This window comes from Clupea harengus, chromosome 13 (genome assembly GCF_900700415.2).
Source record: "Clupea harengus chromosome 13, Ch_v2.0.2, whole genome shotgun sequence".
Classification (NCBI taxonomy): Eukaryota; Metazoa; Chordata; class Actinopteri; order Clupeiformes; family Clupeidae; genus Clupea; species Clupea harengus.
In genome coordinates, this window is record NC_045164.1 from 3,857,348 (window position 1) to 3,874,166 (window position 16,819).

The 16,819-nt window shown below is 41.5% G+C and overlaps 1 protein-coding gene across 1 annotated transcript in view; it reads left to right on the forward strand.

The window, feature by feature from the left end:
* prim2 (DNA primase subunit 2) overlaps positions 1-16,819 on the forward strand; it is a 61,392-nt gene that overhangs the window by 637 nt on the left and 43,936 nt on the right. Inside the window, exons 2-7 of the mRNA XM_012817100.3 lie at positions 128-277; positions 571-683; positions 1,007-1,101; positions 1,287-1,407; positions 2,761-2,856; positions 3,047-3,184. Of these exons, the coding sequence (XP_012672554.2) occupies positions 136-277; positions 571-683; positions 1,007-1,101; positions 1,287-1,407; positions 2,761-2,856; positions 3,047-3,184 (705 nt within the window). The 5' untranslated portion in view covers positions 128-135. The remainder of the gene's footprint in view (positions 1-127; positions 278-570; positions 684-1,006; positions 1,102-1,286; positions 1,408-2,760; positions 2,857-3,046; positions 3,185-16,819) is intronic.

The following is a 16,819-nucleotide window of genomic DNA, read 5'->3' on the forward strand; positions in this document are numbered from 1 at the left end:
AACAGGTGGAGATAGTCTGCCGTCTACAGCAAAACATTTGTCCAAAACTAACCTGTCATTTGGCAAACCTACGTGATGTGTTCGAGTGAGATAGTCTGCTGACCTGTGTAATGCCAATGTTTTGCAGGTGTGACCATGCAGTTTTCCAGGAAAAAAAAGCTCTTAAGCAATCCGCAAAATGAGCTGTACGGTCACTGTCTCCAGTTCTACAGTCAACCTCCAACTGAAAATATGTCGCTTTCCGAGTTTGAGACCTTTGCAGTGGAGAGATTAAAACGTACTTTAAGAGTTATAATTTTCCCCTTTCATTCAAATAACCAGTTCCCATTAGCGACTGAAATGGCAGTGTGCATTTGGGATTGAAATATAAATGAGAAATTAGATATTCATTATAAATGAATTTGTAGTACATGGCCCTGGATTGTATTTTGTCAGTAAAATCCAGCAAAACATTGAAGTTCTCTTAAGACCGTAATACTACAGCTGGGTTGGTAGTTTTGTTTCATTAAACTGAACAGTGTTCCCATGTGTCTGTAAAGCTCATTTAACAAAACTGGATTTATCCTGTAGTGCTAAAGACAGTGGAAAACCTTGGTGTGAGCTATGTGAAGACTTCAGATCCATACCATAAGAAGCTGTATGCTGAGCTCACCAATTTGAACTTCCCTCATAAAACAGAGGCTGTAAGTATTCAAAGCATCATATCATCCATAAGATTTTTTTTATTTTATTCAGGCTGCATGATCATTTATCTTAATTGGTGATACACAGAACGTACAGGTATGAGCATTGTCTTTGTAGACAGTTGGATGAAGCTGAGAGCCTCTGATGTATGCTTTGGGGTCAGAGTTCAATAATGATATTTAGCCCGCATAATTTTATCCCAAATTCCTCTCAGTCTAACACAGTTTTTCAGTCTCACTGAAAAATTAGCCATCAAGTTGTTTTGACATGACTTTGCATTGCTGTTAGAGGAGTGATGTGTTTTTAATGTCCTGCATGACAGGATGACCGTAAAGATCAAACTGGACTGACAGAGTTTGAGAAGCGGAGAAAGGACCACATCTCCCATTTCATTCTTCGTCTTGCCTACTGTCAAACGTATGTACAATATCTGCATGTGTTCCTTAAGATAACTCTCTTGCACCAGTGCTATGAATTGTTTTTAAAGATGAATTGGGATAAATCATCCTGAAAGTTGAAAGTTGGAAATGTTTTTAATAGTGGTTGATCCTGAACAGAGTTTTAGAGCATCGCTAATAATGTAATGTAATGCACTTTTGCAGAGAGGACCTCCGGCGCTGGTTCATCCAGCAGGAAATGGATCTGTTTCGGTACCGCTTCAGTGACCTGCCTGCCAGGTACAAGACAGAGTTTCTGCACCGTAACAATCTGCAGTATGACACGGTGAGAGCATTTTCATTTTATACAATAATATGCAATCACTTAATAATTATCCTGAATTTGGATTTCAGGCAAAGGTATTTTGTTTTGTTTACAGGTTGTTTTTTCACAATTCAGTTAATATTATGGCCGGATATATCTTGAGATTCAAACGCTATTGACATTTAAGACTATTTATCCACGTCTCTCATCACCCCCACATACATACGCACATTTTCATAAATGAAATGGCGAACACATTTTTTCAGGGGTATACAGCTTTACTAGCACTGTCAGATATATATATATATTGTCCTTCCACTTACACAGAAATAATCAGTCATCTGTGTGGACAGCAGTAGGACATGTCTTTATGTGCCTCCACTAGGGGGCAGTGTAAGCACACTTAATCCAGTGTGGTTCTTTATATGAGTAGTGATGAAGTCTTTGTAGATATGCAGATATTCGGGTATATTTTTACACATTAGTACTTATCGTTAACAGTGTTTCAAAAGTAGAACAAAATTCTGCAACAATTTTGAAATATCCACTTTGTGCTTGTGCTTTGTGTTTAATAAAATATGTGATGTGTATCTTTTCCAGTGCTGTCTCTTCTGCCAATCAAAATATTTCCCACAGTCTAGCCTAGCAGAAAACAGTCACTATAAATGGGCAGTTTTCTTCACTTACAGTAGGGGGTGAACTGTAAAGGCGTATTGGGCCTCATCATTATTCTAACATCGTACCACACAGAGCCCTCCTTATGAGGGAAGTAGCATGATGCATGGTTTGATATTGTTCATCGTTCTCCCCTAAGGCAAAGAGCGAATGGAGGATCTGCATTTGGATGGAATGTATATAAATATTTGAGCACTGTGCCTGTGATGTGTCTAGTTTTTCCTCAGGTGAAACATAGCAGGCACAGTGGAGGGCGCCGACCCTAAACTCAAAGACCTGGCTACTAGTCTCTCACTGCTGTCAGAGTAGTCCCTCTGAGGATACGCTCTCACAGCCAGCTGTTTAAATTGCTAATGACTAAGACTGCATGAAGAAGAACAGTTGATGACTAAAGAGGGCTCTATAGATGAAATCATTTCCTAATAAATTCCTCCTTCAAATGGCTGTATGTTTAGAGGCTAATAAGTGTAACAATTTAAAAAAAATATTTTGGCAAAAAAAGGAGGATGCCCAATTGGAAGGGATTACAGTTTACAGAATTAATTTTGATAACGAAATGCTGTCAGGAGAACCTAGATAGCTTAAGTCACTTCTGTGCAAAGTTTATTTTGCACCGATCTCTAATGAGCAGCTGTTACTTTGATCAGTGGTATTTCTGAAAAAGTCACACACAAATTATTTTTTTCCCCCCACATGTAGCTCAGTGTGGAGGAAAAGAGAAAGCTGGCAGTGAAACTCATTAACTCCAGCTATGGAGTCAGTGGAGCCACGGTCGAAGAGCAGGACTTCTATAAGGTGAGTGGTCGAGCAGGGTTGCACAAGCTCTACCATCAGGTTGGTAAGGGTCTGTGTAAAGATATTCAAAGTGTTTTGGAGTGCCAACATAAACCTTTACTGACAGTGGAAAACAACATGCAATCCAATACAGCTAAATAAAAAAAGGATGTGTGGTGTGTGTAATTTTTTTTGTCCTGTGCATTCTTAGGTGCCTTTCCAAGATGCACTAGATCTGGTACGGACCAGGAAGGTGTTCCTGCAAGGGGGCTACGCCTACATCCCCCACCAGGACATCATATCCATAGTCCTCAATGACTTCCGCACAAGGCTCTCCAAAGCGCTCGCGGTAAGCCACTTTCTAATCCCATTAACCTGGGAATCCGGAAGGTGTCACATTTCCTGAAGAGTAGTTTATGAATATAGAGAACACCTCCACATCCACATAAACGTGTATACACACACACACACACACACACACACACACACACACACACACACACACACACACACACACACACACAAACAACCACATGCTTGAACAGAATGCTTCTCTTGGGGCTAGTGAATGAACATTTGTTTACAAGTATGGCTCAGAGGTATTAGTGCGCCACACAATTTGTAAAATCAACACATTCTGTTAGATGGATGCGTCTGCCTCGGCCTAATCATTTATTCATTAGTATTTGCATGTGACAAACTGTAATTCTCATTCTCCTGCCTGCAGGCCATCCGTCATGGCTCAAGCACACCGCAGGCTTTTCTCTCACTGGCCCTGATAGAGGGGGTTATCTAAGATTAATGTGCAAATCAATACCAATAATAATGCAGTAAATTAAACATGGCGTTGGTCTTGTCAATACACAAATTGCTCAAAGATCTCAGTCCACTAAGGCCATCTCGGGGAGGTAATTCAATTGCAATACACAGCCTAATCCAAGTCTTGGATCTTATTCTTGAAACCTGTGAATTGAGGTGTCATTTTGAAAGGGAATTGCATCATTATCAACTTTTGATTGTCCATTAAGTCCACATAAACACATTGTTAAAATGTGAGGTTTGCTGTACCATCTAGTCACCAAACAGCACCAATTGAAACATCTTCAGCACATAACAGTTCGCCCTCAGTGTGAATAATGGCCCGCTCAGATGTCTGGCATCACAGCAAGTCTAGTTTTCTCTCGGGGAGAATCCAGCGCGGGTGGCTCAGTGATGAAAAGAGCGCAGGCCTCTCTTTCTTGTGAGGGGGATGGCGATAGCGATGGTGATGAGGGACTCTGTGTAGGTTGCCGAGTCTCGTTTTGAGATTGGATGGCCTGTTGACAGAGACCCACTCCTTTTCACGGCTTTTTGATGGGCGTGGGTGGGGAAATAAGAGATGATGGGGGTTTTGTAAAAACAGTTTGTTGAGCACACTTGGAAGTCATCGGTCATTCCTGCCTGACCACGGCCCTTAACTGCCCCCTCATATCACAAGCCTGCATGGCCAAAGCCAAGAGTCGTGCTCAGCATTGTAAAAGCAGGACGGCTTCTAATGCTGCAGCACAGGCCTGAGCAACCGGGTGAATACAGAAAACACACTGAGCCATTGCTTGGTTACTCGGTCACATGATCTTTCTTCTTTCATGCCGTCAAGATCACCTTTCATGAACAGCTGTGTCGATCGTAGTTTTCCCCAGCAAGGTTATTTTCATTAGGCAAGGTAACGGGGCATATTTGTACACATTTCACACATTTCACACATTTCACACGCGCTGAATTGATGGCAAGAGCAATGCATTGACGTGTTTAATGAGTGTGTTGATGAAGAATACCATATTGGCAGTTCAGATGGTGCCTTGCAGTGGGAATAAACAAAAGGAAAGAAAGAAAAGTGTGAAGAGGCAAGACAATGCCGAAAGGACCTCAAGGTTAGGGATAATTGGAAATGTCATACCTGACTTTTCACTGCATCAGCAGGATCTCACGGTCTCCACCTTTTTCTGTCGGTAAATCAGCTTGTAGTTGCTAGGCAACATCTGAATATTTGTTATTTTTTGTGATTTGAGTACCGGCAAGCTTGTGGTTTGGACATTTTCATTTGTAACTGTTAAGTAGTGATGTGTCCTTGTTTTACCATCATGGTACAAGTCATAAAAAAATGTGCCCTTGTGTGTAGCCATCAGCTTTTCACATGACACGATGACATTAAAGGCTTGGCCCATGTGAGGCCAGCTGTAGTTATGTGTTGCACGGTGAACAGAAATTGATTTAGTTGGAATCCAAATGGAACCGTGCTTGTTGAAATAGGCAAACAACAAAAATGGAAAGCTGCTGTATGACTTTACCCTTCTCTGTGTATGAGTGTTCTTCATGCCTATGACCAGATTGGAGACTTGCACAGCAGGACAACAGTACTTTTGGTGTGAAACACCATGCAGAAATAATGAATATGCTGGGGGAACTATGTTAGAATTATTTTTAATTTAACCAGTTGTCTGCTTTTTGTGGCCCCATGTGGCGTCTTTGAAATACCTCTTCACATTTTATCACCAGTGTTTTAATGTAGCGCTTTTTAAAACACTTTTATGTTTTCTTTTTTAAAAAGGAACCTGCTTCCACTCTTGAGTCTGAAATATCAATACCACCCCATTTCTCTCCACCAATGTGCCCTCTTCTCCAAACCTTCTTCTCCCTCTTTTTTCTTGAGATGACCCTCCTCTGGGACCCAGTGATTGGAATGCCTCATTCCAAGCGCCTCATTCCCGAGCACTCCCATTATTATTAGAGCCCAATGGGCCGTTTAGTGGGGAAGTGACCATAAAAAGCATATTGTAAGGAGTGTCTCTGTCTCCTATGATGTAGTGGAATTATTCATGCATGGACAGGGCTTCTGGTTCTATTATCGCCGCCTCCTTTTGTTGTCGGGGAGATGAGCGCCGCGCTGGCTTTGTTCATAGGAAAACAAAAGGGAGCTGCCAGTTTAGTTAGCTGTTAGAGGTGAGGGTCTGCCCGGAGCCTATTTGCCTGCTTTGGTGATGCTGATCTTTCATGCAGGCTCTGCAGGGGCTACAGGTGCAAGGAGAGACAGGGAATTGGTTGGAAGTGCTTTCGTTTGCTCTGCCTCGGATACAATGTTTAGACAGAACTATATGGTACTTCAAAATGACACCAGTGGGGGAAATCCATTTATTTTGCCGATCTGTAATATCTTTATGTGAAACTTTGTGCTGGATAAACTTCAATGGGGGGCCTCTTTTTTTTTTTTCTCTCTCTCAATGCAACTAATCGCATTTTAATGATTGCACATATGAATTACACACTTTCCTGAATAGGTTGACTGAAACACATTAAGTTTGTTTAGTGGAAGGGAATGTGAATAATCTTTATGGTAATAGCAGACTTCCGTCAGCTTGGGCCTCCTGACCTCTAAAATTCAAATTTGAAACCCGGTCATAGTAAACAAAGTGGAAGCGTATTTAATTGCGGCTATAACTAGAGGTATTAAACGCAGAGCATGAGCATGGAGGGTAATAATAAGTCTGACAGCTCCGGGAATGGAAACCGCTTTAGAGCTACCCAAAGCTTGATTGAGCATTTTAATTAAATTTTAGCAGAAAACCATAAGAAGTTTGCCTCTCAAGTCACGCATACAAAAGAAAGCTATCGCCAAGGACAAACTGTGTACTGGTTTGCATTCCCCCGCCCCACCTCCTTTTCTATCTCTGAATGGGTTTCTGTTTGAATATCTCAGTCTTGCTCACACTCTCTTCACACACACACACACAGAAGTTTTTATAGCATGTGCAGAATGCTAAGAGAATTGTATTTGCAGAAATTGTAGGGCCCTGCATTCATCCCCAAGGCTCAGGTGAAATTCAGAATGGTTTAATCAGAGATTCCCATTCGCTCATATGCAAGTGTGTCCTTTTAAGTTCTATGAAGTCTATTGAAACTGACTTGATTTAACAGGCAGATATGAAGGAGCTGTCCGGAGCTGATTGTAAATTCAACAGCTGATTCCAGCTCCCCTGTGACATGAGGTACTCTCAGATGTGTGCCAAGGGATCATCCTTGGCACACGACACTACTTGGGGCTCAAACTGTGATGCCAGCTTTAGGTTAAAGAGTGCTTTTGCTCTCAAATGTCAGGGCTCTTCTGGTTTCCTTCAGTGCAGAAGTTGCTCACGCTGTGAATGCCCAACGAGTTCGCAGACATTCATCTTCATTCATCTTTTCCATCTTATTCCAATTTGTTGAAAAAGTTGACACTCCAGACAGGTTCTGAAAATATATAAAATTAATAAAGCCTATGCTTATCTTCGGTGGAAGGCTGTTATTTTGAGCTCTTTTTTTTTTTTTTTTGGGTGCCTTCCACCCGTTTCAGCCATTGTGCCATGGGGTTCCTGGCCATGTTTGAGTCCCAGCCAGATGAGATGAGACAGCCAGGGGATGGATTTTTGTCGCGGCTGAATTTTTTCCGTCTCTCAAAGCCCACATTTGAATTATTATTTTGTAAACCCATGTCCGTCAGAGACGGAACAGACAATAGCAGTCAAGGAGTGCCACTTTCGCCAATGTAAAAGGCGCCCGAGGGCTGCCTGTATTAATCCATCGCTGCAAATGAAAACATATGCTGTCCACACATTTCCCCGGCGATGGGGCCCAGACTATCAAGCAGCGGGGAGAAAATGAAATGTGTCAATCTTCATATGCTGCCACTCTGCCGTGTACGGGGGCCCACGCGGAGATTTTTTTATGAGACTCAAAATAGTTTCCTGGGAGTGATGCTCAAATCAATTGCCAATGTGGAAATCTCGCCAGACACTTGAGATGAGGGATTTTATTTATTTATTTTGTCTGGAAATTATATTTGAAGTGTAGCCAGTGAGCCTGTTCATGTGTCACAACACTGCTAAGTGCAGTCATAAAGTTAGACGGCAGGACTTTTTAATATAAAGTCAATGCATTTAACATCTCAAACAAATATATGATTTCATAAGATAGGTTTGATGTATGAAATGGTTTATAATGAGATTAACAGCAATACAGTGGAACAACAAATGGCTGTTGGAGATTGGAGACAACATGAAGACTATTCTCATTCCTGCAAAGTTGCAATAGAATGTACTGTGACTCATGGGTACAGGACATGTTCATGGTCTATGCTAAGAATTTACATATATGCAATCTAATTCCAGTAATCATTCCACATGGTCTTTCATTTTCTGACAGGCTTTATTTTTAGCTTTAGATGATGTTCTGAAATGCCCCTTTAAGCTTTAGCAAATGTTGAGACCAGTTAATAGAAGCACTTCTACATCTTGTTCTCGAAGTCTTCTGTTCTCTTTTTTTCTGTCTTTTATCTTGAAACCCTCAATAAAGCAGTCCATTAGTTGAATGCTGCAATAACACCACTTCAACATAACAATCCTGTCAGCTGTGGAACAAATTGACTAATTGGAAAATAAAACCTCATTACAGAACCAATAGAATTTTTCCCCAGTTGCCATTGTAAATTGTCCACAGTGTCATTAAAACACAACTCTAGCCATCGCGTAACACTCCTGACCAGGCCTTTTCATCAAAAAGCAAAATTATTGCTCAGAATGTCCCCCTCTTCTCCCCCTCAGACGAGAGAAGAATGGGCAGACAACAGAGGCTTCTGAGAAGGATGAACTCTTATCACGGCCTACTGTTTAGACCTCAGACATATGTCTGGACTCATGCGGTCCTCCCGAGGCATGACTCACTTTCCCTCTCTCCCCCGCCATGTTCCCCACGTTCTGGAACGGCATCACTTCAGGCCTCTAGTCCTCCACACAGGGCCCAGACAAATCATTCACGGTTCATTTGATGCTCTACACTTAAGCATTGTGAAGTGTGCATCCACAGGCCACCAGCGGGTCCTTGTTGAGTAAAATGGAACAGCCTCTGCACAGGCTTCGGCTGCCATGGCGTGCAGACAACACTGGATGTATTTTTTTCGCTGAAACTCCATGCATTTTAAGTGGCTCTGAGTATTTCCACCTTTTGTGGTTCGTTTGGTAAACGGTCGCTGCTTGTTTATACAAGCAGTTTGGTGGATTTATTTATGATTCACCGGTTCACATTTGCATTACTTTTATTGGAGATTTTATGCATGACCTTGGAAATAGATTTACCTACGTACAGCATACAAACCATATTGTACACGTACAGCATACAAACCATACTTTTTCTTCATAACATTCAATTACACTCAAAGCCCTGTTTGGTAACGGTTTGTGCCAAGCTGAAGGGTGTATAGAAATGCATTCTCACTCTGATTCCACAGTATGATGTGTTGGGGTGCTAGTATTCTAAGGAGGTACATGTCTGAAAAGCTTCAGCCAAGTATTTTGAATTGCTTTGCTTTTGTCTATATCTAATATAAGCCTATTTCCCATCCATGGAAATTGTGCAAAATAACTTGCCAAACGGTCATGAGACGACAAGCTGCAAGGCTTTGGTAAACATTATTCATCACATATCAGTATCACTCCACCACTATCATATCGCATACGTTTTACATCGTTCACTTCATGATCGATTCCTATTTCCTTTTTTGTGACTGTATACTACTACTGCCCTTTATAGATGTTTTCCCTTGAGCTTAAATTGGGCCGAAGAGTCATGTTCACAAAATGTCAGTTTGTATTAAACTGGTGGATGTACTTGCTGTAGTGTTCAGGTAAAGAAAGTGATGGTATGTCCTCTGCAGTAGACTAGTTGTGTCTCCTTCAATGACTTAATATAAATCTAGCTGAGGTAAAAGCTCTATATTTGGTCATAGATGTTCTGTAAGTATGTAGAGAAAGTATATTCCGCAGAAACGGGTAGATCTTAGCTTTTGTATTGAAAACTGATCATACCTCTATCAGATCTGTTGGTAACATTGGAAGTCTGTTCCCATCTCATGCCTCATTGATATCTTGGCTTTTAGTAATTCATTAAAAAAAATTATTAAAAAAAACTTAAGTCATTGGCTTGGTGCCATTAAGCAATTTTGAAACCCCAGAACTGATTAATGTAGCTACCAGTGTGAAGGTTTTATAATGAATTCCGTAAAATAGCTCCATTTCTGTATGGCTTGGCTTGGTTGAGGAAAGAGCATGGCTTTTGGGGGGGGGATTAATGTCCAACTGAAATTCTCTTATTTCATTCTTCGCATAGTTTTGGTATTACTTCACTTTTTATTCCTGCTTAGCATAGCTTGCTTTCCCCATCAGCTCTCTCCCTTGCTGTCCACTTACTTCCCCCATGCTGAGAAGTGTGGCTTATTTGTCTGGCCTCTCTGCATATTATTTAAGATGAGGTAATGTCCAGGGCTAGTACATGTGGAACTCATAACAGTACAGACACATTATAGGGAGATGTTTATTTTTCACCAACAACTTGGTTTGTCGCAGGTTTTTCAAATGCGTTCTGATAAATACTGTGATTGTCAGGTTTTTGTTTGGAAATGGGTGTTCTCCTGCAGTCTCTTATTAAGTTGTTGGCACATTGTTGTGAAGATGGTCTTTGCCAAGTGTAGCACGCAGGGAATTGCATGGCGTACGCACCTTGCCTATTTCTTTGCTAAACTGTTAAATTGAAAGTGCATTTTGCAAGCATCTGAGAACCCAGTCTGATTGTGTTGGTCCATAATGAAAGCCCCAAATGGCACATACAAATAGACAAAAGGGAAATATCTTGAAATGTCTTCAATTCAGACCCCGGGAAAGGAGTTGAGCGTTCTGTCTGCTCTTTGTTTACTGGTTGTTAGAAAACATACTGTTGCATGTCCTGAGGTGTTAACAGAGTTTCATAGAATGTCACCAAGCAAAGGAAGAGATAGGAAAAAAGAAACACTCACACAGACACAAACACACACACAAACACACACAAGCACTTTCGTTTAAACTGACAGCAATCCAATTGAAGCTGTCAGTCTTAGGTGTTTTCCAAGCGCAAGGTGCTCGGAGGGATACGTTGATGTCTCTGGCTGTGGCCACAGTGGCTGGCTGGATGGATGGCTGCCTGTTGAGGAAGATGGCAGAAGTGAATACTCAATCACTGTTGGCTCGCCCCTTAACTGAAAGGCCATCTTGAAAAGTTGAAGGTTTATTTTGCACCCTGTCTGGCGGTTTGATTAATGAGCGTCTGTGACGCGAGGCGAGGCGACACCAGCCAGGCCCAGTCATCGGCGTGGTGGAGTAGGGGTTCAGGTGTGTGTGTGTGTGATGTGATGTGATGTGATGTGATGTGACTGGGAGGCGGTGGTGGGTGGAGGGCTCTTTATCAGATTGATACACCAGTGCTTGGGTGGACAGCCTGGATCAACAGTGTTTTCGGATGAGGGGGCTGGGCAGCAAGGAGGCCAGATGAGGATGGTCAACAGAATTAGTTTGCTGGGGGAAGTGCCCTGACAGCATGGCTGCTGTTTGTAGCGTGATTGTCTGCTAGAGGGCTGAATAATGGCAAGCATGAAATAAATATACTACACTATTTCAGTCAAGTCTGTTGAATGTGACATAAGAGACAGGTCTGGGAGAGCACTAGGTTACCTGTACAGATATGATGCTCAGACCATTTGTCCCTTGTCAGAATTTTTTTTTATAGATAGAAATTTGGCAGTTTGGAATAGATTGCTAAATTGAGATTGAAACTGTATACCTGCACATGTGTGTGTGTGGGTTTAGGGATGCAACGGTACACAGTATTATGTTGAACCGTTCGGTACACCCCCTACAGTTCAATACGCACATGTGAACTGTGGTATTACGAAATGTCTAATTTTCCTTTAATTTCCCAAACTTGCTTATTGTGCTGCGGACTGTATGCACGTTGTATATTCGAATCCACAGAGCATGTATGCAAATAGGAGCATGAGAAGAAAGGAGAAACTAAAAAACAAATGATCTCTCTCCAACTTGACAATGGCGAATGCTAGCTAGACAGAGACGAGCAAATTTGGAGAGGCACCACAGTCAAATCCACTGTGTGGGTACATTTTGGATTCAGCAATGAAGACTGTGAACAAAGTAGAGTCTGCAAGCATTGCTTTGCCATTGTTGGCTACTCGGACTCTTGTAACATTATGTCTAATTGACGTCGCCATCACTCGGCCGTATCCCAGGTAGAGCAAGGAGAGTCCACTTGTTGGCGAAGACACAACAAACTCTCACTGTTGCCTTCCAACAACAATTTATGATGAATTAAAAAAAAAACAAGCAAAGAAACTATTGGTGGAGGTAATAATGAAAGCAGTAGGAGTATTTATAGCCAAAGATTTGCAGCCCTATGCAGTGGTTACGGACAAACATGCGTTACAATGTCCCCTCCCGTACACATTCCAGCAGTAAAACTCTGACACATCACAGAGAGAAATTGAAAAATAATTGGCAGTCACCCTTTCTAGCTCTCTCCACTGATAGTTGGACCTCCAGAGCAAGTGAAGGCTACCTCACTGCAGTAGAGACAGAAACCAGGCCTAGTCAGTCATGCTGCCATTTTTCTGAAAAGAAAGTTTTATTTGTCTTGAGGCAAAATAAGTAGTTCATTATTTAAAGGGAATTTTTTTTTCCCTTAAATATAAAGATACCAAAACCAGACTTACCGTGGGCCAAAAATTGTGATTCATACCAATGCGTACCGTGGCCCACTGTACCATTGCATCCTTAGTGTGTGTGTGGGGGATATTAAGCTGAGGAATACAACCTGCTCCTCAGAAAAAAGCAGTTTAATTTTGTAGGCCATTGCAGCTAGTTTCCAGCTAGAGTTGTGAATCTCCCCTGTAAAACTCAGTGTCTGTGACATTAAATAGCTAATAACGTTTTGACCAGTGATTTCATGTGTATTTCCCATGATCAATAGTGTTTGCTGCCAAACAACACCTACCTGCATGTATTAATAGCTGTCAGTATAAAGCATAAATTGTGCGGCTAATAACAAAAGTCTATCTCATAAACTTTGTTTATAGCAAATTACTTCAAATTACATGGACATAATGTTTCTTTGTAGAGTCAAGCCATTACTTAAAGGATGTGCTTGCTCCTTCTAGTTTTACGTTGAGTTATTGAGCTAAATGACCTCTATGCCTTCCAAAGCTAACCGAAGATGATTTATTTGGCGCTCCAGTCGACCAAATCTCGCCAGGGATGTAACAGTTGGACATGTCCAAACATTTATCAAACCCTCTCCTGCTGCGTTCATTACTGTCTCTTCACTCATTGAAATGCGCAACAACAAGCAGTTTGTTTGGAATAATTTGCTTCTGTTGAAGGGAGAGAAAGGGCCTTGGGGATATGGCAGGAGGGAAAATGGCCTTTCAAATAGGTCCCACGATTGCTTTTCACTGGCTGCCGAGTCATCAGTTTTTGCTGGCCACCCCAGAAGGTATGATGCGGCTAACGACCATGGCAGGGGCTTTTGTTTTTCTTCCGTGAGAAAGGTGTCGGACATAATGTGTTAATGTGGTAGCGCTTGCCTTTTAATGGAAGTTTCTGTTTTCGTGAAGGTGGACAAATATTGATGGACAGAAAATACGTGGCTCTAAGGATATCGGGGCACCTTTCTGCCTCTCGTCAGTTTGTATGTGTTTTTGTATGTCTGTTACATCTTGCATGTTTCTTTCTTAAATTGCAGTGTGTGTGGTCATTATTATGAAATGATGGGGCTATTGCGCCTTATGTAGTTTGAATGGGAAATGAATAAGCTTAATGCATCACTAAACTAGTAAAGTAGTACTCCATCACTGAGGCCTTGGTTCAGTGCTGCTTGATGCTCTCAAAGTCTCTGTGGATTTTCTTAAGTGGTAGACAAGAACATTTTTCCTCTTTTTCTGAAAATGAAGTGGACAAAGATGTTTCCTGCTTAATGCAAATACACGCCACATAATGCTATTTCGTGGCTATATGTTTTTATTAATTTAATTTGATAAGTGCTTTCTACTGAAGTGGAGCGCATAATTTACTTTCTAAGTAATGCGTAGAGAGAGAGGAAGAGAAAGGGAGAATAGCCACTCTATAGAAGGATGGCCTGAGCTAGTTTGTAATGGCACATTTTAGGGCTGAACGATTAATTGCATTTGCGATTTAATCGCGATATGATAGAACACGATTTTCTAACCGCAACGTTCGCATTAAAAACGTGATCTTTTTTAGATGGTAAATTTTGCCCAGTGTTTAAAAAGTGCATGCCTTGTGTTTATTCTTACATAAAATTACTTAAATGCACAGTGGCAAAGCCACCGATTTGTTGTTCTTGATTCTGTAATAAGCAGTTAAATAAAAATTTTAATTGTGGGAAATAATATTTTACACTAAATGTATCTAATATTGTGTTGGTCATCATTCATTACGATTTGTTGGGAATTTTTTTTGGATAAAACCAAAAAATCGCATATTAAATCGCAATCGCAATATTTGGGGGAAAAATCGCAATTAGATTATTTCCCCAAATCGTTCAGCCCTAGCACATTTGTATCTTCTACTTACTGTTGATGTTTGAGCTGCAACGCTTATAAGGCCTTGTTTTTTCTCGTCATTGACAGAGTTATAATGCCAGTGTGAAAAGTATCACTTTGCTTCCTGTAATTCCACCCCTCGTCTGTAAAATGTCAATCTTCCCCCTCATCTCCCGCTCCCTTCCTACAGTCGCTGCTCAAATGAGTATTTCACAATTGTAATTGCTTCTCACCTTCACCTCTTGAGGAAGAAAGGGTACCGTTTAGTTACTGTAGATGATTGTCAGTGTTGCTGTTAGCCTACAGTTCCCATACAGCTGTTGTATGGTCCATGAAAGGTTTCCTTGAATTTGTGTTGGGCACAATGACTTGGTAGTAATATCTTGTGACCATGCTTGAAAAGACACAGAGTGAAAACTACTATTATGGATGTTTTAGTTAATTATCTCTCATTTGAAATGCACTCATTGTGTATATAAGAAACGTTCCCAGTTTACAGGAAAGGTTCATTTTTATATGACAAGCTAGAAAGCCAACATATTTTCCTCTTCAGTCCAAGTTTTGGCAGAAAGGGAGACCTGGACCTCTTGGCTTGACCTTCAAAGCCTGAATGGATTTGTCGTCTGGAACAGTATTTCAGAGTTTGTAATGAGACGATATGTTTTTCCCTCTCGGATGGCAACCTTTGTGGATGCCCATTGTACCATACAGAGACACATTGTACAGGTGGCTTCATCATTTTAGTCAAATTAAACTCTGGAAAGGCTACAGCCATGCCAAGTCTGTTGAGTTGATTAGTATCTTAAAAGGGAGTAGAGGTGTTGGCCTACTTTGAAGCAGATGGCTTTGCCAGTCATTAGAGAGCACCCTTTCTCTAGCACTGGGATGGGATAGATTTTTCTCATTCACTTTACGATTTCTGTAGGTGTAAGAGTTGAAAACAGGTTATCAAAAAGTGTTATGAAGTCCTCTATGGGGGTCACAAAAAGTAAGGTATCTGTAAAGTGGTGATACATTGTGGCTTGTGGTTTGTACCCTGCTGCAGATCTATGTGAAGATCTATGTGTTATACAAGTGTCCTCACCTCTACACCTCGTGTCGTTGTTGGCTGCGGTGTCCCTCTCATTTGAGACGGGTGACCTGTGGAATGCTGCCGATCCAGGGGAAAAATTACTTCTGTGATCCCCTGTGACCTTTCGTGTAGAGGCACTCTGGCTGTTCTGCTCCCAAGGCTACGGTGGTCCTTGAAGGGCAGGTTTTTTTGTGTTTGTATGTTACATCTGTACCTTAGGACCACAGGTTTTTGTTTTTGCATGCAGTATCTGCACCTCAGGGCTGCAAGTTTCTTTTTTTTTCGCGTTCTATTTTTGTTTTTGTTTGTTTTTGTGTTTTCCACTCCAGTGCCACTGTGCAAACCCATCATGGCTGAATTGAGTGATATTCCTCCAAACCCAGGCCACTACCGACTGACCTCTGACCTGCAGCTGTTTTCATGAGCATCAGGTGTATTGCTTCACTGCTGCCTTGGAAAAGGCCACCAGATTTCAGAGCACTGATTGAATCACCAATATTGTATCCATGCTAGCTCTAGTTAGGCTGCATATCTTATCAGAACTTCTTGCTACAGTTCCTAAAAAGTCTTGATAAGAGGGTGTTTATTGCAAAACAGCAGAGGAAAATGTGTTTTTTTTGTTGTTTTTTTACCAAAATGGTCAGGCAAGTAGCGATGGAATGTGGGTTTTTTGTTGTTGTTTGTTTGTTGCCAAATACTTTCTCCTAGGTCCAGCGTCTTGCATAAATTGAGCACAGTCATCCACCTACTCGCTCTGCCAAGTATAAATGCCAACTCTGCACTACTGACCTGGTCCCTGAGCACCCGTAAATTTGCATCAAATGACATTTTGCTGCAGCGCTAACACGACAGCCTGTGTATTCAATCAATCAGCTCTTGAAAGGCTCTCCCTTTGGACGTCAACAAAGAGGTTCGGTTGCAGACCTAAGAAGACATTATTGTGCTTATGCTGCATACATGCGGTGGGTTACCCCCCCCGCCCCCCAACCCCCCCGCATGAATCATCAAATTTAGCTTTTGTTCAACCATATGGATCTAACCTAAGACCGAAATAGCGTCATTAGTTATTATGTCCCTAAGCTGTCATTTAGTTCTTGTCCTGTTGTTTGATTCACTCCTGTAGAATGACTGCGTAGACCTTCATTATTAAACGAAAGTTCACTTTACTGTAGAGCAGCTGATTGCATCGAGCAGATGGCGAATTACACATGGGGTTTTAAATAATTGGTCACACTTCTTTGTCAGAGATCAAAACCGCAAGACTTATTTTCCCGCTTATCCAGTCACTTTTGTTTTAGTGCTCACAGAGTGAACGCTCCAACTCATTCACTTGTCTGTGTTGAGATGCGCCGGACAGGATGGAGTGTTTCTTAGCAACCAGTGTCTAGTGCACCTGTCACTCGAGCCTTTAAGGCTTTTAATTTTCACAACAGGAGCAGGGCCAGAGCTAGATCTTTAACCAGAGG